The sequence below is a fragment of the Garra rufa genome, chromosome 15 (genome assembly GCF_049309525.1).
Source record: "Garra rufa chromosome 15, GarRuf1.0, whole genome shotgun sequence".
Lineage (NCBI taxonomy): Eukaryota > Metazoa > Chordata > Actinopteri > Cypriniformes > Cyprinidae > Garra > Garra rufa.
The window spans coordinates 29,658,972-29,684,629 of NC_133375.1; the positions used below are offsets into that span (position 1 = coordinate 29,658,972).

General features: G+C 36.0%; 1 protein-coding gene across 1 annotated transcript in view; it reads left to right on the forward strand.

The window, feature by feature from the left end:
• LOC141287715 (E3 ubiquitin-protein ligase RNF220-like) overlaps positions 1 to 25,658 on the forward strand; it is a 118,779-nt gene that overhangs the window by 51,944 nt on the left and 41,177 nt on the right. The window contains exon 5 of the mRNA XM_073819852.1: positions 9,588 to 10,001. Within this exon, the coding sequence (XP_073675953.1) occupies positions 9,588 to 10,001 (414 nt within the window). The remainder of the gene's footprint in view (positions 1 to 9,587; positions 10,002 to 25,658) is intronic.

The following is a 25,658-nucleotide window of genomic DNA, read 5'->3' on the forward strand; positions in this document are numbered from 1 at the left end:
CCTGAAATATCCTGTCCTTCCCATAATATCACAAAAGAATGAATCATCTCTCATCTTTGCAATACGTCAATCTCTGAATCCTAAAATACAACTTCACCTGCACGATTTTCCTTTCCTGACTCTCCTTGCTGCACAGGGTTTAATAATAGCACCAAGTCCCTACAGAGCCAAAGAACCAGGCCAATGCGGTCTAAAAAGTCATCTCCGCCCTCTTGTGGCAGGTGCACGCTATAACAAGTTTCTTCAAGTGAGGGCATCAACCTGCAGGGGTCCTCGTGAAACAAGAAGAGAGAAAACAGAACTGGAACAACCCAAAAAAAGAAAAATCCTTTAAACACCCAGTAGAGCTAAACTGAGCATGCTCAGTGCCGCTGTGCTTTTCAGATGTGTGTGTGTGCATGCAGGCAGAGGGAGACAGAGGGGTGTGTGATGGTTTGCTACTGAGCGGGAGTGGGAACGAGTCAGTGGGGACTAGAAACGCGGGCTGAGCTCCAGTGGCATGGCAGGAAGGATGGAAGAGGGACAGTGAAGTGGATCCAGGCACCACCAGCCCATATAGGGATGCTGCTAACACTACTGTTCTATCTGCGAGTGAAAGGTACCGTTGTATGCCATACAGAGAGGCAGAGAGAGGAAAAATAGGATGAAAAGATCAAATGGCTGAAGAGTTTTGTTTTATATGATGGATTTTGTTCTTAAAGGGATAGTTCAGAGAAAATTGACAGTTGTACCTCATGTCATTTCTGCTTGAAACACAAAAGGAGATGTTTAGCAGAATGTCCAAGCTGCTCCTTGTGATTGGTGACCATGATTGTTAATGCTCGGCACTCACTTTTATTGTACTGACATTCAACTAAATAAAATCTTTCAGGATTACAATGACATGAGGGTGAGTAAACAGACAGAAATGCCATTTTTAGGTAAACTATCCCTTTAATAGTTGTTTATATTGGATGAAAGGCTTCTTTCACTCTCATCTTGCCCTCTCTGTCCTCTTTCTGTGTCATTTGCTCCTTTATTTAACTGTCCTCTTTGCAGAGAGTTTGCAGTTAGCTCATGGTCTGCTTTCATTGATGTAACAGACCTTTAACAGCAACACGGTTTCGGCATGACTGCAATATTACGTCTTTGTAATTTCAGGATCTTTCACTTACTGTAAGTTGACAGGATCTGTTTAACACATCAAACATTTTGATTATCTTGCCTCCAATAAGAGTTCACCTTTATTTATCACCAGCTGTATTGACATGTAGTGACTTGTATTGTAATATGTGTGAATTTGTCCATCTTTTTACCATTTGAGAGTGAGTTCCTTTGCTGTAAAAATGTCTATTTATAGATTTGGTGTCTATTTTTAGCTTATAGCTCAATAATAGTGCCGCAGGGCTCTGTGCACTGTCGTTTTTGTTTCAAAGCAAAATGACGATGACAGATTGTTAGTGTGTGCAGGATGCTTAGTGCATTGTGTTTAGCAAAGATTGCTCGGAGTTGTGTGCTGTAGTTCTGCTGTAAAGCTCAGGGTTAGTAATTAGAAAACCATAAGCCATCACTGTTGGACTCTTGAATGCAGCACTTGACCACAGTTTGCTTGCCCATGCAAATTGTCAGAGTTTTGCTGTGAGGTTGCTAAGGTGTTTGAGTGCTGGTGGTTTTAGTATGTTTATTTGCTATGCACAGAGGTATAAAAATGATCTGAAAAGTAGGTGTTTGGTCTGTCAGTGCAGACGGTTGACTGGGGCTTCTGCTTGGTCATAAAAGCAGTCGTTTCATGTGTATGTCTGGAGTTTTATTCTACAATGTACAAGCTAAACAAAGCTCTTGCAATGCAGTTGCAACCCTTTCCACAAGAGAAAATAATAGTTGAATTTTTAGAAATGACCCGGTTCAAAAGTTTACATACACTTGATTCTTAATACTGTGCTTTTACCTGATTGATCTACGGCTGTGTTAGTGATAGTTGTTCATGAGTCTGTTGTTTGCCTTGAACAGTTAAACCGTCTGCTGTTCTTCACAAAAATCCTTCAGGTCCCACAATTTTTTTTTTGTTTTTCAGCATTTCTGTGTATTTCCAACAATGCCTGTAGGATTTTGAGATCCATCTTTTCACGACTGAGGACAACTGAGGGACTCATATGCAACTATTACAGAAGGTTTAAACACTGACTGATGCTCCAGAATGAAAAAAAAAACATGCATTAAGAGCCGGGTTTTAAAAAAACTTTTTGAAACTCAGGGTAAATTTTACTTATTTTGTCTTTTGGGAAACATGTAAGTATTTTCTGTAGCCTCTGAAGGGCAGTGCTAAATGAAAAATAAGAAAAATGTACACATCTCCATTCTGTTCAAAAGTTTTTACCCCCAGCATTGTGTTTCCTTCTGGAGCATCAGTGAGCATTTGAACCGTCTGTAATAGTTGCAAATGAGTCCCTCAGTTGTCCTCAGTGTGAAAAGATAGATCTCAAAATCATATAGGCATTGTTTGATAGGGTTCAAATACACAAAAATGCTGAAAAACCAAAGAATTTGTGGGACCTGAAGGATTTTTCTGAAGAACAGCAGGCAGTTTGACTGTTCAGGACAAACAAGGGACTCATGAACAACTTTCACTAAACAAAAACACAAAAACAACTGTGGATCATTCAGGTAAAAACACAGTATTAAGAATCAAGTGTATGCAAACTTTTGAACCGGGTCATTTTTATAAATTCAACTATTATTTTCTCTTGTGGACTCTATGTAAAAGTCTTTTATGCTAAATATCTTATTTAGTCCAGTACTAAATAAACAATAACATGCATTTTGTATGATCCCTCTGATTTTGGTAAAATAATGACCATTTTGCAGATTCTGAAAGAGGGATGTAAACTTTTGACCTCAGCTCTATATTGTTTAGCCTGTTTCCCAAAAAAATAGAAAAATTTCCAAATCTGTATGAGTTCCTGATAATTTACTCACCCCCATATCATCCAACATGTTCACGTCTTTCTTTCTTCAGTTGAAAAGAAATGAAGGTTTTTCGAGTAAAACATTCCAGGATTTTTCTCCATATATTGGACTTTAATGGGAATCAACGGGTTGAAGGTCCAAATTGCAGTTTCAAGGCATCTTCAAAGGGCTTTACACAATCCCAGCTGAGGAATAAGGGACAATTTTTAAGTTGGAGGAAAAAATAAGATGGTGGTTGAAAAGTATAGACATTTTTAGTTTTTTTGGAAAATGGCTGATCATTTCACTAGGTAAGACCTTTATTCCTCGGCTGGGATCGTGTAGAGCCCTTTGAAGCTACATTGAAACTGCAACTTGGACCTTCAATCCACTGATCCCCATTTAAGTCCACTATATGGAGAAAAATCTGGAATGTTTTTCTCTAAAACCTCAATTTCTTTTTGACTGAAGAAAACTCATAGTGTCAAGTTCATAGTGTTTTTTGAAGGTGACTTTGTGTGAAAGCTGTCATGTGGCAAAACTTAAATATTCTAGGATGAGGAATAAGTTCTGAATTTGTACGTGTGTTTTACTTTTTTCTGAATCTGTATTTAACATTTCAAAGACTTGATCATGTGTGTACACTCAGCAGTGAAGTCTCATGGGAGTGTTGTGAAGTCTCAAGAGTGAAGCTTTTTTGTTTGCTTCACTCCTAATTACCTAAAACGGCTTTATTCTGTGAACCTCACATTTACACTCGTTATGTAATACTAGACTTGTACTAATGCAGCACACATGGCCGCAGGCATATTTCTGGTCAATAGTGACGACGCAAGAGACTCAGTTTTAGGGAACAGTGACATTATAAACCTTTGAAGCTCTGAATGGAGTATTTTTAAATTTGAAAAACATCCCGAGGATCCAAAAGCTCATTATTGATGAAGAATATGTGTTTAGTTCATACATAAGGGAATAAGACAGAGATTGGCAGGCCGGTGAAGGAAAGGCTCAAAACGAGGCGACTAAAATCAAAGAGTTGCCCGGAAGCTCTGCCTTTTCATCCCGGATAACTCTGATGAGCTTCAAGCAAAGGCTGCCACTCTTACGTCAAATTTTTAGGCTTTTATATCAGCAAAAACTTCAGGAGTCACAAAAAGTGTCTTCTAAGAGAGATTTTCCCCCGTAAGGTGAAATATAAGCTAGGCAGTTATGAAGTCTGTCTAGCCTGCATATCTTGGACAAAATAAGCGTCTACGTAACTCCTACAGCATCACAAAAGTTCAAAGAAGTTTCAGGGAAAGAAAAGGACGAAAGATGAAATTTCAGAGAAAGGGAAAGATGACATATGAAAGGTGATATGATAGATAGAACTGTGAGTGTCTTTGTGTTTTACTGTGTGTATGTGTTTGCTTCAGGCTTTGCAGACACATTGTGACCTCAAATAGCTCAGAAACTGTGATTCATTCTCGAATGGCGTTTATTTGTACTGCATGACTCAGTAGAAGTATCAGCCTGAGACTAAAAGACCTATGAAATTGCTTGATGGGCACAGTTTTCTTTGACATTTCCTGTGGAAACAGGAAGTGTGGGAGGGAAATATTGTCCCATTTTTTAAAATTGCTAATAGTATTTAGTTTATGCCACACCTGTGATCCATTGCTTATTTGCTGTTTGCTTGCTAGTCAGGAGCAGGTGTTATCAGTAGGAGGGATGTTCTCATTTTGGAAAGAGATTTGATTGGACAAAAAAATTCATATGCCTCTGAGTGCAATTTGGGTTGTCAATATTTGTAGTCTGGTTTTCTAAAAGAGAAAGACTGCAAGTGTTATCTGCTATTTTGTTGTGTTTTGTTTTATTTTATTCTGGTTTTCTAGATGAGAAAATCTGCAAGTGTTGTCTGCTATTTTATTATTATATTTTATTCTGGTTTTCTAGAAGAAAAGAACTGCAAGTGTTGCCTACAATTGTTTTATTTTATTTTATTTTATTTTATTTTTCTAGAAGATAAGCTCTGCAAGTGTTATCTGCTATTTATTTGTATTTTATTTTGGTTTTCTAGAAGAGAAAGGCTGGTGGTGTTGCCTGCTATTTTATTTTATTTATTTATTTATTTTTATTATTTATTTATTTTATTTTATTTTATTTTATTTAATTTAATTTATTTTTTTTTGTAGAAGATAAGCTCTGCAAGTGTTACCAGCTGTTTATTTTATTTTATTTTGGTTTTCTAGAAGGGAAAGACTTGAAGTGTTGCTGCTTGCTTTTCTTTTCTTTTTCTTTTCATTTCTTTTCTTTTCTTTTTTCTTTTCTTTTCTTTTATCATTTCAGTTTTCTAGAAGAGAAAAACTGCAAGTGTTGCCAGCTATTTTATTTTATTTTATTTTATTTTATTTTTCTAGAAGATAAGCTCTGCAAGTGTTATCTGCTATTTATTTGTATTTTATTTTGGTTTTCTAGAAGAGAAAGGCTGGTGGTGTTGCCTGCTATTTTATTTTATTTATTTATTTATTTATTTATTATTATTATTATTATTATTATTATTATTTATTTATTTATTTATTTTCTAGAAGATAAGCTCTGCAAGTGTTACCAGCTGTTTATTTTATTTTATTTTGGTTTTCTAGAAGGGAAAGACTGGAAGTGTTGCTTGCTTTTCTTTTCTTTTCTTTTCTTTTCTTTTCTTTTCTTTTCTTTTCTTTTCTTTTCTTTTCTTTTCTTTTCTTTTCTTTTATCGTTTCAGTTTTCTAGAAGAGAAAAACTGCAAGTGTTGCCAGCTATTTTATTTTATTTTATTTTATTCTGGTTTTCTAGAAGGGAAAGACTGGAAGTATTGCCTTCTTTTATTTTATTTTATTTTTATTTATTTTTTTTATTTTGGTTTTCTAGAAGATAAGCTCTGCAAGTGTTATCTGCTATTTATTTTATTTTATTTTATTTTATTTTGGTTTTCTAGAAGAGAAAGACTGGAAGTGTTGCCTGCTATTTTATTTTAATTCATTTTTAATTTAATTTAATTTTTTAATTAAATTTTTATTGTATTTTAATTTGTTTGTGTACACTTGCATATAAGTGGCCTAAAAGCTAATACACATTGACTATAAGTTAAAAAACACACAATCACAAACCTTATTTCCCATGTTCTGATTTATTCATCTCATAAGTAGTTTTTTCCCTTTTCTAGTTCTTCAACATCTTCATTAATATGGTATCTCTGACTTTGCGTGCTTTTTCTGAGTACTTAAAACATTAGTACACAAAGATCGTAGATGTAAAATGCCTATTGCAAAGCAAGGCGAAGAGAAAATAAAGGTACCTGTGGCTGTGAATGTTTATTAAGAAAAAAAAATTGGCTGATTTAGCTGAATCTAGCTGAAGCACAATATATCTCATAGTTGTATTGCTATGGTGCATGTAGGACTAATACCAAGAACATTTAAAACCAAATAAAGGCATTTTGAAATCAATTCTGTGAGACACAGGTAATAAATAAACTGATTTAAGTGCGATTTTGACTAGTCAGCATTTTCCCAGCTGCATTCTGAATAGTTTTAAGTGCATGATAGAGTTAGTTTATCTCATTTCACTCTATTTAATGTCTTGTTTTCTGTATTTATTCTATAATGTGTTGGTTGCTCACAGAGTCAAATATGCTGTATTATATTTATGCAAATATTTTGTGTAGGTGCCAGTTGTCACAATGTTCTTTAAGACTTGACTCACTGATTGTCTACAGTGAAGCCGTGTGTGTGTGTGTGTGTGTGTGTTTGGCTTTAGTCCAGCCAAACCCACACACTCCGTGTGAAATGTACAGATACGCTCTCGTCCCACGCGAGAGCAGATCAGAGAGGTTACATCACAGCAAAAATGTGGCAGCAGTCAAGGAGGAAGCGTATGAGTGAACACGTGTTGTGATCTGATTGCTGTGACATTGTGGAAGTCTTCAAAACACCGTTAAAACAATACGATTGCATACTTAAAGCGCTCTACAGGAATTCGAGGCGTCTGTGTGTGTGGGGAGGGGATGAATGGGAAGTCTTGTGCCGCACACTTAATCCCAAAGTAATCAAATTTAGTCTAATCTTCTGGATTATGACTCGGTTTATAAATTAACTTCCTTTTCATCTAAGTGCAAACTTCAAAGCAGCCTTTTCACAGTAATGTTATTTGCCTTGCAGCGGTTTATGAAACTCCTCCCTGTCAATTAACATAATACGTTAATGTCTGATGCTGAAATTAGCATCTCCTCTCGGTGGGCTGCCGCTAATGTGCTCATTGTCATTTTCTCAGCAGCTGTTGTCCCCTTGTATGCTGAAATATTATTTTTAAGGGGCGTATCCTACACTTTTATAGCTTTGTTGTTCTTCTGATTCCCACTTTTAATGCTAGTGAAGGCTTCTTGCACCATGAGTTTTACGTGATCTTTCTGACAGGTTTTTAAAGGTACAGTAGCAAAATCCATCTGTTCTTGAATTATGTAAATGACCTCTGCCTTGATTGGATAAATGGTTTCCATGTGAAATGTGACCCTAGACCACTAGAGAAGTCATAAGTAGCATATTTGTAGCAACAGCCAACAATACATTGTATGGGTCAAAATTCTCAATACTTCTTTTATGCCAAAAATCATTAGGATAAAGATCATGTTCCATTAAAATTTCAATTATTTTCGATCAATAATATGCATTGCTAAGAGCTTCATTTGTACGACTTTGAAGGTGATTTTCTCAATATTTTGATTTTGCACCCTCAGATTCCAGATTTTCGAATACTTGTATCTCGGCCAAATATTGTCCTATTCTGACTGGTTTTGTTGTCCAGGTTCACAAATGAGTGAAAACTAGTATTACTTATCTTAGAACAGCTTCTTGGCAAGTTCACAAAGCAGTCTGGCTTGAAATGTGCCATACAACTGTGTTTGTCTTCCAAAGAGCCAGGAAAATCCTGTTTTCCATGATACGGCCACTTTAGATTGTTTTACTTGAGGGCACTATAAGTCAAGTAAAGGTCATCTTTGGTCTTGATCTTCATGGGAAGTTCTGAAGTAGTGAGTGTTGCCAGATTTTGTTAAAAACTGACTTCACATCACTGTTAGAGATTTGAAATTTGTTTCTGGAAATATTTATGCCGATGGCATGTTTATGCAAAGACTTCCAGGGTTGCAAACATTTTGTTTTTGTCCTTTTAATCATTGCAATTATTTTTTTTTCATATATTTATTTATTTATTCACCCAGTCAAATATTTATTTATAACATTAATATTGAATTGAACTGAATTCATTATTTTTTTAACCTCATTAGGAAATAGTTTTCTTGTTTTAAACATAAATTTCAACCAAATTTATTTACGTTTATGCTTAAAACAAATAACAATTTTCCAGGTAAGAAAACTAAACTAACTAACTAAACTAACATAAAGACATGACGTAACACAAAGGAAGATATTTTGAAGTTGACTTCCTATTGACTTCTGTTGTATTTTTGGCTATTTTTTTTTCAACTGATGACAGAATTTTCATTTTAGTTTGAACTATCCCTTAATATACATTTCCATTTTCCATTTCTATTTATGCATTTGGCAAAAGCTTTTATCCAAAATGATTTGCTTTGCATTTAAGGTACACATTTACATGTTATTGGTTCTTTTTTCAGTTAATTTCACAGATAACACTTAAAGGCATAGTTCACCCAAAATAAGACCTTTGTTCATCTTCGGAACACAAATTAAGATTGTTTTTTGACCCTGCATAAACAACAACGCAACTGACATGTTCAAGGCTCAGAAACGTAGTAAGTATGTTGTTAAAATACGTGTTGAATACTGACACGGAAAAGAAGAAATTGTTGAATTAGGGTGTTATTTTGTCAAACATTTCTAGAGAAACCTGAAAATGTCGGCCAAACCTCATCCAAGCTGACAGAGCTTGAGAGGTGAAGAGGTGAGGTGAAGAACGGCAGACAACTGGCAAATGTTGATGTGCAAATCTTGTTGCATCATACCCAAACATACTTGAGGCTGTAGGTGCTTCAACTAAGTACTGAGTTATGAATGAATACTTATGCAATGTACTTATTTCAGTTTTTTTATTTTTAATAAATTTATAAAGTTGTGACAGTTTTTCCTTTGTCATTATGGTGCATGCAGTGTAGATTGGTGTTTGGATAAAAAGTATTTTAAAACAGCAACATAAAATGTGAACAAAAATTAAGGGGTATGAATACTTTTGCAAGGCACTGTAGTTTCATAAAATTATAGTTGAACCACTGACGTCACGTGGACAATTTAACAATGTCCTTACTACCTTCTATGGAAAGGTGTCAGTTGCATTGCTGTCTATGCAGGGTCAGAAAGTGCTCAGATTTCATCAAAAATATCTTAATTTGTGTTCCGAAGATGAATGGTCTTACGGGTTTGGAACGGCGAGTAATTAATGACGGAATTTTCATTTTTGGGTTAACTAACTCTTAAAATACAATTTTACTTGAAAACACGACAAAATGCTGCAAATGTTTTTGGAGTAAAGCCTCTTTGAGAAGAGTGATTCTGAGTTGGGAAATAACAGAGGAGTAGTGTTTCACTGTTCATGTTCAGGTCTCGGTGGCCAAATATAAAGGCCCTTATACCGAGAAAGCGCTGAAATGTTCTGCTCCTGCTGTGTTCCAGCTGCGCACTTCAGTCCTGACCGTTCATTCTCCTCAAATCCCACTGCATGCTTTGATCCTACACACCCTCAGCACAGCAAAGGAAAGCCCCCTTTATCATCTTCCTGCCAGCCCAACCAACAATGTGTGGAAGTGAGTCAAACCCATTTTAACTGGTCCTGCTCTCTGAGCCCCTGCCTTTACACGCTCACCAGACAAAGACCCTCACAGAAGACGTTCAGTCTTGGCTTGAGCTTTCTGTGGTCAGCGTGGCACGCCATGGCGGGCTTCTGCGCTCCTCTTCAAGACTCGCACGGTGCAGCTCTACCTCTCGTGCCGATGTGTTCCCTCGTTGTGGTTCCTCTGACCGGAGGAGGAGGTGGAGGAAGAATGTGGGGTGACGCAACACTGCTGTGCTCTCCGACTGTCGCAGGAGGTATCCACAGTGCTTATCTTAGCAGGGGGGGAGCGGGATGTGAAATAGGAACGAATAATATTAACTGTTTTCCTCTGTTGAAAAACTTAGTGAACTGCCTGGCTGCCTAAATGAAATGAAACTTCTCAACTTGTTGATTTGAAATGATTTGGTATGCACTACATATGCAGAAACCCGCATGGGAGATGATGTGATGCTCTAATAAGCTAATCTACACGGCAGAAAATCTGCAGTATTTTGTCTTATTTTCTAGTTGAAGTATCTTAAAATCTTTGAAACTAAATAAAATGACTTGGGAAGCAACACTGGTTAAGATATTACAACTTGTTTGTAGAGAATGTGTCTTTAGTAGAGAATGTTTTTTGCATTAATGAACTGGCAGATATTTTCAAAGCTTGTTTTTGACTTCTGCTTTAGACATGTGAAATATTTGCCAGTGCAGTATGACAAAATACACTCATATGCAAGATGCACTCCATGAAAAAAGGCTTAATATTTTATGCAGCGTTGCTTGTTAAAAAATTCTTCTTTAAAAGATGTTTACATATTTAAGCTAGTAAAAAAAATACTAATTTAAAATGTATTTAGAAGTCTTTCTTTCATAGCACAACAGTTTTGGATTAAAAAAAAGTTTGATTACAAGTCAACATTTCCCCTGCTTTGTCTGCAGTTTTTTTTTATGTATATGTAGGTATATACATGTGTCAGAATTGTGATACAAATTTGCAATTCTGACTTTTTTTCTCAAAATTGCATGATGTAAACTGGCAATTCTGAATTTTTTTTTCTCAGAATTGTGATACAAACTTGGAATTCTGACTTTTTCTCAGAATTGTGATATAAACATGCAATTCTGACTTTTTACCACAGAATTGTGATACAAACTTGCAAATCTGACTTTTTATTCTCAGATTTGTTTGATATAAACTCACGATTGTGAATTTTTTTTCAGCATTGCGTGATGTAAACTTGCAATTCTGACTTTTTTCTCAGAATTGTGATACAAACTTGGAATTCTGACTTTTTTTCTCAGAATTATGTGATACAAACTTGCAATTCTGACTTTTTTCTCAAAATTGCATGATATAAACGTGCAATTCTGACTTTTTTCTCAAAATTGCATGATATAAACGTGCAATTCTGACTTTTTTCTCAAAATTGCATGATATAAACGTGCAATTCTGACTTTTTTCTCAAAATTGCATGATATAAACGTGCAATTCTGACTTTTTTCTCAGAATTGTTAGATATAAACTCACAATTGTGAATTTCTTTTCAGAATTGCGTGATGTAAACTTGCAATTCTGACTTTTTTCTCAGAATTGTGATACAAACTTGCAGTTCTGACTTTTTTTTCTTAGAATTGCATGATACAAACTTGCAATTCTGACTTTTTTTCTTAGAATTGCATGATACAAACTTGCAATTCTGACTTTTTTTTCTTAGAATTGCATGATACAAACTTGCAATTCTGACTTTTTTTTCTTAGAATTGTGATAAAACGTGCAATTCTGACTTTTTTTTCTTAGAATTGCATGATACAAACTTGCAATTCTGACTTTTTTTTCTTAGAATTGCATGATACAAACTTGCAATTCTGACTTTTTTCTCAGAATTGTTAGATATAAACTCACAATTGTGAATTTCTTTTCAGAATTGCGTGATGTAAACTTGCAATTCTGACTTTTTTCTCAGAATTGTGATACAAACTTGCAGTTCTGACTTTTTTTTCTTAGAATTGCATGATACAAACTTGCAATTCTGACTTTTTTTCTTAGAATTGCATGATACAAACTTGCAATTCTGACTTTTTTTTCTTAGAATTGCATGATACAAACTTGCAATTCTGACTTTTTTTTCTTAGAATTGTGATAAAACGTGCAATTCTGACTTTTTTTTCTTAGAATTGCATGATACAAACTTGCAATTCTGACTTTTTTTTCTTAGAATTGCATGATACAAACTTGCAATTCTGACTTTTTTCTCAGAATTGTTAGATATAAACTCACAATTGTGAATTTCTTTTCAGAATTGCGTGATGTAAACTTGCAATTCTGACTTTTTTCTCAGAATTGTGATACAAACTTGGAATTCTGACTTTTTTTCTCAGAATTGTGTGATACAAAATGAGCAATTCTGCCTTTTTTCTCAGAATTGCGTGATACAAACGTGCAATTCTGACTTTTTTTCTCAGAATTGTTAGATATAAACTCACAATTGTGAATTTTCTTTTCAGAATTGTATGATGTAAACTTGCAATTCTGACTTTTTTCTCAGAATTGTGATACAAACTTGGAATTCTGACTTTTTTTCTCAGAATTGTGTGATACAAAATGAGCAATTCTGCCTTTTTTCTCAGAATTGCGTGATACAAACGTGCAATTCTGACTTTTTTTCTCAGAATTGTTAGATATAAACTCACAATTGTGAATTTTCTTTTCAGAATTGTATGATGTAAACTTGCAATTCTGACTTTTTTCTCAGAATTGTGATACAAACTTGCAATTCTGACTTTGTTTTTTAGAATTGCATGATACAAACTTGGCCTTTTTGTCTCCTCAGAATTGAGATACAAACTTGCAATTCTGACTTTTTTTATCTTAGAATTGACACAAACAAGAATTGTGTGATACAAACTTACAATTGCGAGAAAAAACTTGTGAGTTTATATAACACACACTTGCAAGTTAAGTCAAAATTTTGAGATATATCTTGCAATTTTTTTCAGAATTGCGTGATATAAACTTGCTATTCTGAGTTTTTTTTTCTCAGAATTGCGTGATACAAACTTTTTTCTCAGAGTTTATATCTCACAATTCGACTTTATAACAAGCAATTGCAAGTTATTAAGTCAGAATTGTACATTATAAACTCGCAATTAAGTTTGTCACATTTCTGAGAAAAATTTAGAATTGTGAGTTAAATTTTTTATTCTTTACTCAGTGGCGGTAATGAGCTTTTTTTAAGCAAAAAAAAATATACATACCTATATATGTTTATGTAAGTTGGTGACATTAGTTACAGCCTTGACAACAGAAAATATGATATGACTGGGTTTTGGGATGCAGTAACAGTCTCATTGTGGATTCAGCTGAGATCAGCTGAAGAAGAGAAAACAATCAACTAGATTAAGATAATGTATTTTAGCCGCAAATGAAATTGAATCCTGTCTTCTTTTCATGTTGTTTGTCTATGAACGAGAGATGGGTTCTGATGTGCAGATGAAGTTTGATTATGCCATAACTCCAGTTCTTACTCTCTTTTCATCACCAGTAGCAGATATTCAATGCAATCCAGTGCAGACTTTCCGGCTCCAAAGCCATTGTTCAATTTAAGGTCAGGGATCTGGATCACTGCCATGATACCTGCAGTCTCGCTGGAGCTGTATCAATTCTTTTTAACTTAGCCCACCATTAATGGCGCATTTGTCTCTTGTTTCTTCAAGTGAAACATTCACAAGTGCCTTGGAAAGTTCTCTGATGCATTATTATCATTAGTGTTAAAGATGCACAGAGTAATTGTTAAGCTTGTTCGATAAAAGAGATTTCTAATATAATACCTCATTATAGTCATACTCAGAGAACTTGTGATCTCTACAGCAGTCGCAGTACGCCTGTCGTCTGTCTTCTGACATCATAGATGAAGGATGACTGTGTGTGATTGAGTAAAGGACGATCTGGCATGATTCCAGCTTTGATTAACAAGGTCAAATGAATATGTTAAGTGCACGGCGTGTGTGTCTGCGGTCACAGTGATGACTGATAACAACTGACTTGACTAAGTAGCGTCGTGTGATCACATCTCAGCTGTGCTAATTTAGTTCGGTGTGGAGAATGCCAGCGTAGACTCTATTCCAGTCCTGCTTATACCCTCGGGTGCAGCGTCGCCCTCCATCCACTGGAGCAAGGGCAGATTTATAATGACGGGTGTAGGTTCATGAGCGTGCTCTGACTGAGCAGTTGGTGTCACCGGTTAAGTGCAGTCGTTAAAGAGGACAGGGCAATTAAGGACAGCAGGGATGGAGAATGAGAGCACGGTTATGATTAGAGTTATTCAGAAGTGCAAAAGATCATCGTCATTTTCCTTATTAAACCATCATATTGTGCGAACAGTAAGTGCTGATGTCTGTAATGAATGTTTTCACTGTGATGATTTTTCCATGCATTTAACTTCTGTAGTGTCTAGGTGAAATAGAACTTCAGTGGGAAATAATGTTTGGATGTAAGTTTTATTCATAAGGGTTTGATTTAATCATGAAATGTAGGCCATGATGTTATTGGTTAATATTATTTGTCCCCACCAGTGTGACCTTGAATTCATCTTTAGGAAAGAGAGTCATTTCTGAGGTAGAGAAATTGATTAAATGGCAAAGGAAGTAAAAAGGTCAATTTTGTATTTAATTTTCTCATTCATTAACTATCCACCTTATTCCTGCATTTTGAAATATGAGTGGCACTTCCGGTTTGGGGAATTTTCATTCAAAAAATTGAAACGTCAACAAGTACAGTGAGGGAAAAAAATATTTGATCCCCTGCTGATTTTGTATGTTTACCCACTGACAGTCTATAATTTTGATGGTAGGTTTATTTGAACAGTGAGAGACAGAATAACAACAACAAAAAATCAAGAAAAAGGCATTTCAAATGTGCATATTAATGAGTGAAATAAGTATTTGATCCCCTATCAATCAGCAAGATTTCTGGCTCACAGGTGTCTTTTATACAGGTAACAAGCTGGGATTAGGAGTACTCTCCTAAAGGGATTGCTCCTGATCTCAGCTTGTTACCTGTATAATAGACACCTGTCCACAGAAGCAATCAATCAATCAGATTCCCAACTCTCCACCATGGCCAAGACTGAAAAGCTGTCCAAGGATGCCAGGGACAAGATTGTAGACCTACACAAGGCTGGAATGGGCTACAAGACCATCGCCAAGCAGCTTGGTGAAAAGGTGACAGTAGTTGGTGCGATTATTCGCAAATGGATGAAACGCAAAATAACCGTCAATCTCCCTCGGTCTGGGGCTCCATGCAAGATCTCACCTCGTGGAGGTTCAACGATCGTGAGAATCAGCCCAGGTTCCTAGAGACCAAGAAAACAATTGGTAACACGTTACGCCTTGAAGGACTGAAATCCTGCAGCCTTCCGCAAGGTCCCCCTGCTCAAGAATGCACATGTACAGGCCCGTCGGAAGTTTGCCAGTGAACATCTAAATGATTCCGAGGAGAACTAGCTGAAAGTGTTGTGGTCAGATGAAACCGAATTCAAGCGATTTGGCATCAACTTAACTCATCTTGTTTGGAGGAGGAGGAATGCTGCCTATGACCCCAAGAACACCATCCCCACCGTCAAACATGGAGGTGGAAACATTATGCTTTGGGGGTGTTTTTCTGCTAAGGGGACAGGACAACTGCACCGCATCAAAGGGACGATGGACGGGACAAGAACCTTGGGTGAGAACCTCCTTCTCTCAGCCAGGGCATTGAAAATGGGTCGTGGATGAGTATTCCAGCATGACAATGACCCAAAACACACAGACAAGGCAACAAAGGACTGCCTCAAGAAGAAGCACATTAATGTCCTGGAGTGGCCTAGCCAGTCTCCAGACCTTAATCCCATAGAAGAATCTGTGGCGGGAGCTGAAGGTTCAAGTTGCCAATGTCAGCCTCGAAACCTTAAAGACTTGGAGAGGATCTGCAAAGAGGAGTAGGACAAAATCCATCCTGAGATGTGTGCAAACCTGGTGGCCAACATCAAGAAATGTCTGACCTCTGTGATTGCCAGAAAGGGTTTTGCCACCAAGTACTAAGTCCTAATGTTTTTCGAAGGGGTCAAATACTTATTTCACTCACTAAAATGCAAATTAATTTATAACTTTTTTGAAATGCGTTTTTCTAGATTTTTTGTTGTTACTCTGTCTCTCACTGTTCAAATAAACCTACCATTAAAATTATAGATTGATCATTTCTTTGTCACTGGGCAAACGTATAAAATCAGCAGGGGATCAAATAATTTTTTCACTCACTGTAAGGCTTTACACATCTGTTTGACTAATTGAGCTGTCGATTTTGCTTCATGTTTTATTTTCAGACATCATGAGAACAATGTAACACTTTTATTTTAACAAGACATGTTATAACAATAGCAACAGCAAGTTTTTCAAGTTAATGAACTTTTTTAAGACAACATATGTTACATAATACAGATATATATTACTAGAGTGATATTTCACCTGTCCGTTATTGCTGTGGAAAGAATCGCGCTTTTGGGGTTAGTCATAGTCTGTTTATGTTTTTACACTGTTTTTAAATACCATTTTAATGTTTGATGGTTGATGGTAAGTAGATTAATGTCATCTCATTGTACCCAGTTAAGAAAAAAAAAAGTTCATAGAGCGAACCTTTCACTAACTGTTTAGGCTACATCTTGACAAAAGTTACACCCATAATTTGTGCAAAGCGTCATGGGCCGTAGGAATAAGGTACATAAGGTTGGTAGTCTGGAAATGTTTCATAGTAACATCAGTGTTTATTTTCAGGCATTTTGACACAGAGAGCATTTTCTTTTTTTTCCCCAAAATGCTAGTTCATGTTATTGCATTAGAATATAACTTTTCAATTTTTCAATTTCGCTTGAAATGTGTTGGCATCTTTAAAGTGGTCCATATGACTTTTGCACTATATTTAAAGGGGTAGTCATTAATTTCTCACTCTCATGTTGTTCTAAACCCATAAGACCTTCTTCGTTCATCTTCAGAACACAAATTAAGACATTTTAGAGAAAATCTGAGAGCTTTATGACCCTGTATAGACAGCAATGCAACTGGCACTTTCAAGGCCTATAAGGGTAGTAAGGACATCATTAAAATAGTTTGTTAAATCAGTGGGCATGAGACATGCGTGTGATGCTGCTGAAGCAGGAGCCGGATTCGCTGCTTCTTGTTTAATGTTGAATACTTTTTCTGTTGTGCACAAATGTATTCTTGTAGCTTCATAAAATTAAGGTTGAACCACTGATGGCACATGGACTATTTTAATAATGTTCTTACTACCTTTCTGGGCCTTGAACGTGGTAGTTGCGTTGCTGTCTATGTCAGAAAGCTCTCGAATTTCATCCAAAATATCTTAATTTGTGTTCCGAAGATGAACAAAGGTCTTACGTGTTTAGAACAACATGAGGGTAATTAATGACAGGATTTTCCTTTATTGGTGAACTTGTCCCTCAGGAGTTCAGGAAGAAGCAGCAAATGCACAGCTGAAACAGTCACGTGACGTCCTACTGCCTGAGAGATGCTGTTTGTGGACATGTTGTACTCTTTTTCTCTGTGGTCATATGTTTAGAAATAATGACAAAAAATACTGCAGGGTAACTATGGCAACAGCACAGTGTGATTTCTGTAGGTCTCTCCCTGTAGGGGTGAAGTTAATAAGATTAGAGATAGATCTCAGCGATGACAGCGCTAAAGACCTCGGCTCTCTCTTTTTAATTAGCCCCTCACTTTCTCACACGCACACAGACACATAAAGCAAAGGTGTTGCTGTGTAATTGTGTGTTGTGACATCAATGTCATGTGGTGTTTTTCAGTCCTGGCAAAAGTAAAAAAAAAAAAAAAAAGGGAGAAAAACAACAGCTCTCCAAAAAGGGGGAAAATCATTTATACTTTCATTACTCTAAAATAAATAATTATGTATTTAATTTATAATGTATCTAAATAAATAATTATTATCTATCTATCGTTCTATCTAAAGTTCTATCTATCTAAAGATCTATCTATCTATCATTCTATCTATCGTTCTATCATTCTATCTATTGATCTATCTGTGTATTGTTCAATTGTTTGATCGTTCGATCTATCTGTCTATCGTTCGATCTATCTGTCTATCGTTCAATCGTTTGATCGTTCTATCTATCTATCTATCTATCTATCTATCTATCTATCTATCTATCTATCTATCTATCTATCTATCTATCTATCTATCTATCTATTGATCTATCTATTGATCTATCTGTCTATCGTTCGATTGTTCTATCTATCTATCTGTCTGTCTAGCAATCTATCAATCTGTCTATCTATCTATCGTTCTATCGTTCTATCTCTCGTTCTATCTATCGTTCTATCTATCATTTTATATCGTTCTATCTATCGTTCTATCGATCATTTTATATCGATCGTTCTATCGATCATTCCATCTGTCCGTCGGTCCATCCATCCATCCATCCATCCATCCATCCATCATTGTTGATCGTTCTATCATTCTATCTATTGTTCCATCATTCTATTGATCTATCTTTCTAACGTTGTATCGTTCTATCAATCTATTGATCTAACTGTCTATTGTTCTATTTGTCCATTTATCTATCTTTCTATCGATCTATCTATCTATCCATCTATCCTTCTATCTATCTATCGTTTTATCTGTTGTTCTATCGATCGTTCCATCCATCCATCCATCCATCATTGTGGATCGTTCTGTCATTCTATCTATTGCTCTATCATTCTATTGATCTATCTGTATAACGTTGTATCATTCTATCTATCATTCTATTGATATAACTGTCTATTGTTCTATCTGTCCATTTATCTATCTTTCTATCTATCTATCCATCTATCGTTTTATGTCGTTCTATCGATCGTTCCATCCATCCATCCATCCATCCAGCATTGTTGATCGTTCTATCATTCTCTCTGTTGTTCTATCATTCTATTGATCTGTCTAACATTGTATCGTTCCATCCATCCATCCATCCAGCATTGTTGATCGTTCTATCATTCTCTCTGTTGTTCTATCATTCTATTGATCTGTCTAACATTGTATCGTTCCATCCATCCATCCATCCATCCAACGTTCTGTCTGTCCATTTATCTATCTATCTATCCATCTATCCATCTATCCATCTATCCATCTATCCATCCATCTATCCATCTATCCATCTATCCATCTATCCATCTATCTATCTATCTTTACATTTGAGGACATTTTCGTTTACTTTTGGTCAGTACACTGGTTTTATACTGTAGTGTGTTCGTTTTACATTAATGCAGTCTATTCAGAACAGTCGTCTAGCGTTTGTTTTGATGATTTGATGTTGTCTGAGACCTGCAAATGTTTTGCAAGATCAAACAATTTCAGATTTGAGGACACGTGCATAGATCAAGCTGCTTTTGTACAGAACGAGAAGAGAGAAAGATCAGTTTTTCAGCCTTTGTGTTTTTTCTATAGTGTTTTTTGCTATACATATAAGTGTCTTTCAAAGCAAACCTTATTGATTTTTATGTTCCCCCCTGCAACTGGAATGATGACCTTGGTGTTGATGAAAAAATGTGCACCTATGATGCAAGTATCTACGAACCAAACTGATTATATAACCAAGAGAGAAAATGCTCTGATTTAATGGAGCTCAGAGCAGCATCTAGTTTTAAAAGTAGAGCTTCCAGTTTTTAGTTTTGATGTTCCTGCTTTGATTTCTGTTTTTGCACTTCACAGTGTTGTCACTGATGCGTTTTGTTGCACAACCGCTTTGTTTTTGTTGTAGACATTGCTGATTGTTCAGTTTATTACTGCTTGTGGTGTGTTTGTTTGAGTGTCGACTCTCGCGGCCGGATGTCTCGTCCACCAGAGCTGCTGGCATCTGCCACGCGTGGCACAGGAGAGAGTGTTTGTTGCCATGGCGATAATGGAAAAATTGAATTTGTGCCTGCCGCACCCTCAACCAAGTCGTTTCCAGGCGATTGGTATCAGCTCCACTCCGCTCCACTCAAGCGGGAAAGAGGCTTTAAAAGCAGTTCCTCCATGAGTGAATCACTTGAATGCATCATTGTGACTCAAAATCACTAACATGTCATGAAAGATGTGGCAACCCTGCCAAGTTTTCCAGTGCAAGTCAGAGCCAAGTTTACATTTACAGTACCGTTGCTTTGGTTTTATAGGACTTTATGAGGCCATTTCCGACTGTGACAAGTGTGGGATTGACAGGAGAGACTTCAATGAGGTAGATTATAACAAATACATGATTTCATCTCTGATGTTCAGATATAAAGCACCGTTCGTTGTGTGGCCAAGATGTTGGGCTGGGCTTCAGACATATACATGCTGCCGTACAGGTCGAAGAACAGGTGTTTCTCTGGCCATCTGGATGATTATGATAGCAAACACGTACTGTAGCTGTTTCCTGAGCAGCTGTTGTTGAGCTGCAGCAGCGCTGTGCTCTGTGAGGGGGATGATCGTTTGTAGTTCTGCTGAGGTCTGTCACTGATTTGTTGAAAGAGAGGAACATTGAGAATTGTTTTGTTTGCTGGAAGAAGGTGGTATAAGGTAGAGTCTGGCTGTTTGGTTGGAGAATATCAGCTAAGAAATATGTACATAAGTGTGCAATGTTATATATTTCTGTAGCATTTTATTTTTCACTTAATAGAATTAAGTCCTTCCAAACCCGTAAGATCTTTGTTCATCTTCAGAACACAAATGAAGATATTTTGATGGAATTCAAGAGCTTTCTGACCCTGCAACGCAACTACCACTTTCAAGGCCCAGAAAGGTAGTAAGAATATTGTTAAAATAGTCCATGTGACATCAGTGGTTTAACTGTAATGTTATAAATAGGGCTGCCCTCGACTAAAAATTTTTCTTGGTTGACTAAAAGTTAGTCTCAGCCTCAGACATCACGCCCACGGAACGTTGGCTAAACGTCTGATGCATATGGTACGCTTAACTGGAAACACTTCAGGAATGTCGAAGTCATCATCTGATTAGTTAAACTTAGTTAAACAAATTAAAAATACTAAAAATACTAAATTAAAATACTAACTTGCTGATTGTTCTCCCTCTTCTTCGTTATCTTTCAATGCTGGTTATTTCAATGACTGACTTGTTGCACGCCAGTCTGTTGTGGGGGCATTTCCACACACAGAAACGTGACGCTGAACGAAACGAACTGTGATTGGTTGTTTGACATGTTGATCAAACGGTCTTATGGGCGGGACTTGGCCAATGAAAGCTGCCATGAGTTCCAGACCTTCAGCCGTCATTTTGAAGGTCTGGCTACGCGAGACTAACTAAAAGTTGTTCATGTTAAGCATTAGTCGACTATTAGTCGCACATTTATTAATAAACCATATAAATCATAGTAATGAGCCTTTATTTCCTAAAAAAAAAAAAAAAAGCTTGTCACAGAGCACTGGCAGATATAATAATTCTGAGATTGCATTAACGTTTGAACAATTTATTGATAAACTAGTGCTTTCTTGGTTTATTTAAATATTTGTTTTCTATTTGAATTTGTTCATTTAAATGTCGACATTTCACTTTTTATAGATATATTTTTCTATAGTAAGTATATATAACAGAGTTTCGAAGTTCTACGCTCAAGTTCACAAAGACAGAGACGGCAGAAAGCGCATCCTGTTTGCTTTCGTTATTTTACAAAAGCACAACGTTTCGTTGTTATTCTGAGTGCACACAAATAAACTTAGAGTCTTTACAGATTCGAAAGATGTATTACTCTTATCTGTAGGACCAAAAATGACAGAGTATTTTAAGAGCAAGTATACGACCATTTGTTGTGCATTAAGCGCACTACTGTTCAGCTTCCACACTCCACACACACACTTGAATAGAGGGCTGGGCAAAAAAAATCGATTTTTAAAATGTAGTTGATTCAAAATCGATTCTCAAAGGCCACAAATCGATTTTTTGATATTTATTTACACAAGCATTAAACATAAGATTTACACATAATCTTGTTACTAGTCTAATCCACTAGGCGTCATCCCCTTATTTACCTTGCTTAATGTCTGACATAAAATAACCTGATCCAGTATCATCAAGGTATCCGACTGTTCTGACTTATCCAATTTCCAGCATCAGTTTTTCATCTGATGAAATCAATTCAGTCTATCCATTGTAAACATTTGAAATATAGAGTTGAGTTCTGTTTTATTGTACCCAAGTGTACTTATGTGTTTATATACAGGTTTGTGGCTCTTAATTTCCTTTTATTAATTAACCACTAATCTTATGTTCACTGTAATTTTTTTTTCTGAATGTAGGATTTGTATTAAATCTATATTCATTCATATTGTCAAATCAAGAATCGAAATCTAATCGAATCGAATCGGAACATCTCAATTGATACCCAGTCCTATTTGAATAGCACATATTTTCTAGATTAACATTAGATTGAGCTGTTTTGTAAAGTGGCTACTATTTACATCTTTCAGATGAAAAGCCATATCTGAGGTTGATGAATGATAGGTGAGTGTTTGGATGTCCTGCCTGATGTACTATATTACCACATAGACATGCCGTTATCAATCTGTTCGTCACGGACTGCATGACTTCGGCACTTCCTGTGGATTTTTTTTTTGTGACTAAGCGACTATTAATAATATATTTGACGTAGATCCCTGATGTGTTGCGACTTGTTTACAAGCAGAAGATTTTTGTAAGTATTCTTGTAGCTTCATAAAATTATGGTTGAACCGCTGGTGTCACATGGACTATTTTAATGATGCCCTTACTACCTTTCTGGGGCTTGAATGTTGAAGTTGCATTTCTGTCTATGCAGGGTCAGAAAGCTCACAGATTTCTTAAAAAATATCTTAATTTGTGTTCCAAAGATAAATGAAGGTCTCATGGGTTTAAAATGAGTAATTAATGACAGAAATTTCTTTTTTGGGTGAACTAGCCCTTTAATATGCAGACTATTAATCTATTGATTATAGGTATATGTAGGTGTCAAAACTGTTGCTTTGTGGCACTATCAAAAACCGGCCTGACAGAAAACACTAATTCTGTCTAACATGAAAGCAAGAACATGGTTCTTTTGAAGCAAGATTAAATTTTTTCAACATCTTATGTTTCCATGTGTTCCATGATGTAATCAGCAAGAAATAGTACATTATGGAATATACTTCAATTAATTATATAATTTTAACAAGATTTTCTTTGTATTATATAATCCACACAAGATAAAAATTTTTGTCTGGCCCATATAAAACAATGATAGTGACTGTTTTTTCCCCAAGTCAGCCTCATGTGGTTGATGTTTAAAACTCTGCTCCTCTCCTCATGTTTAACTGCTCTGTTGAGGCATCAGTTATTCCTCTGAAACACTGTGCGTGTTTCAGCTTTATCATGTTCTATTAATAAATCATTCATGTTGTGTAGTTTTGATGCAAGCGACACTTTGAATGCCTGAATGTGTATGTGTGGTGTGTGAATGTAACGAGTGTTGTTTTACACTTGGATTTTAGGTTTATTACTCTCCAAAGGCGAATGTATATTATTATTGAAGTTATGTTTTAATATTCAAGCACTACTTTATGCCACACATTACTTTCTGAAGGCTTAATGCAGACTTTCATTTTCTCATTTTGCTTAGATCTCTCTCTCTCATACACAAAAGCGTCCCAGGTCTTTGAATCTCCTCCGGTGCTCATTAGTGGCTGACTCTTGAAAGTTTCGACAATATTTCAATATTTATCGGTTTTACGTAACAGAGCTGCAGTTGAGGGAAGAAACATGAAACGGCAGCAGACACAGCAAATCTCCAGGGCTCGAGCACAATTCTCAGCCTTTCCTTTGCGCTCGAAAATGATGATGGTCTGCCAGCTTAACTGGAACATTAGATGAGAGTAGAATAACAGAGAGAGATAGGGGTATCTTAGGTACCTGTGTGTCACCAGCGAGGACAACATGGTGTTTTGTTTTCAAAGGGGACATCAGATACAAAATTCACTTTTACATGCTGTTTGCATATAAATGTGTCTTAGCAGTGTGTGGACACAACCACGCTAAAATGAAAATAGACTATTAACACTTATTTTTTAGTCCCTAAAAAACTTAACCTAATTATTAAGCCATTTTAGGCCCAGCACATGACCACAGATGGACTCCACGCTCGAGCAGTTGTAGTGACAACAATGTCTCGTAAGTAATGCAGGTGTTTTGTATTTTGATATAAAAGTAAACAGAAGAGTCTTCATTATCTCCTAACATCAGAGCCACTGAGGATGCAGTAGATTAGCTTTGTTTTTGATGGTAACACACCAATTAAACAACAAATGGAAGAGGGGGAGAGGTGAGCAGTAGCTCATTGTCATTTAAAGAGGCATGCACCCAAATGGGTCACTGTGAACAGAGCTATTTCTGATAAGGTAGACAGAGTGTTATTTTACACGACCATTGCATTTTAACCAAAGTATTTTACTGACATTTCAGTGTTATTTGTAATAGAAAATTTAGCTACTTAAAGGGGTGATGCACCACTGACAAGATGGTTTTAATAAAGTTTGACTGTCTAAGGAGTAAAATGCATCGGTGTGTAGTCGGCGTATTGCAACTGGAGAGAACAGAGAAAAGGCGATGTGATGAAAAAGGTAGAAAAACTTGGTGAACTTTCTCTTAATAGTAATACGTAACTTATGAAATGAAAAAGACACCAAAAGTTTTTCCTCCATTTCTTGCAGTCTCCGGACTTTTTAAGCAACGGTAAACTTTCGTCACTTTTCGTCACCTCTTCATTCATTCAATTGGACAATGGAAAAAACGCGAATGACGTCGGGCGTTTTTCCGCTCAAAGTTGCTTTTTTTTTTCAACTTCAGGCGCTCAGAGCGCTTGTGCAAAAACGCAAGGCGCAGCAGGCGGCGAAAACGCGAGGCGCCTGGGGCGCATAAGCAGCGCGCAGAACGCTCACTGCCAACAGAAAACCATTCAAAAAAGGCTCCTCTCACTTAGTGTTGTTTTTGGCGGCCAATTTTAATTTTAGTTTTAGTCTAGTCTTTGTGTGAAGCTGTCATTTTAGTTTTTATTAGTTTTAGTCACATTCATACTCTTTTTAGTCTAGTCAAGTTTTAGTCGACTAAAAATCTGAGAATTTTAGTCTTATTTTAGTCAGAATTACCCATGACTATTTTCGTCTAGTTTTAGTCGACGAAAACTGATGACATTTTAGTCTAGTTTTAGTCGACGAAAACTGATGACATTTAGTCAATTTTTTGTCAATGTAAATTGTTTTTTAGTCTATTTTTCGTAATGCAATCTTATTTAACCCAGTCAATATAGTATAAGTACCTATAGTATAGACAAAACCAAAGTTTTCTTTTAGCCAAACCCATTTCAACCTTACCTTATAAGCTCAAGAATACATCCATTCCAAACAAGGAAGATGCTCTAATTTGAAATTACGACATTTATTTTATACACACACATAAATTGAAATAAAATAAATAAAAACAATAAATAAAATAAAATAGCATCACATGACAATGCCAGAAAAAAAAAAAAAATATATACATTCAAGTTCAACAAACGTGACTGCTTCGAATTCTGATTCAAATAACACGAACCCCTTGCGCAGGTTTCAAGTGTCATTCACTTCTTTATTAAGAATAAATCATAATACGAATACATATGTACATGTAGTTTTGTGCATGTTCATTTTGTAGTAATTCCCGCTTCAAAAGCACTTCTAATTAATAATAATATTAATCAATTTAACAATATTCTTAATTTACTTTGATCCTCTATGGCTACACAAATCATGCTTGTACTTTTATAAGTTTCTTTACAGATTAATTAATTTGTGTAAGTGAAATATTTCTTATGGTTTTCGTAGCACATATTGATGCATTTTATGAAACGGTCTAAAAATCGCTT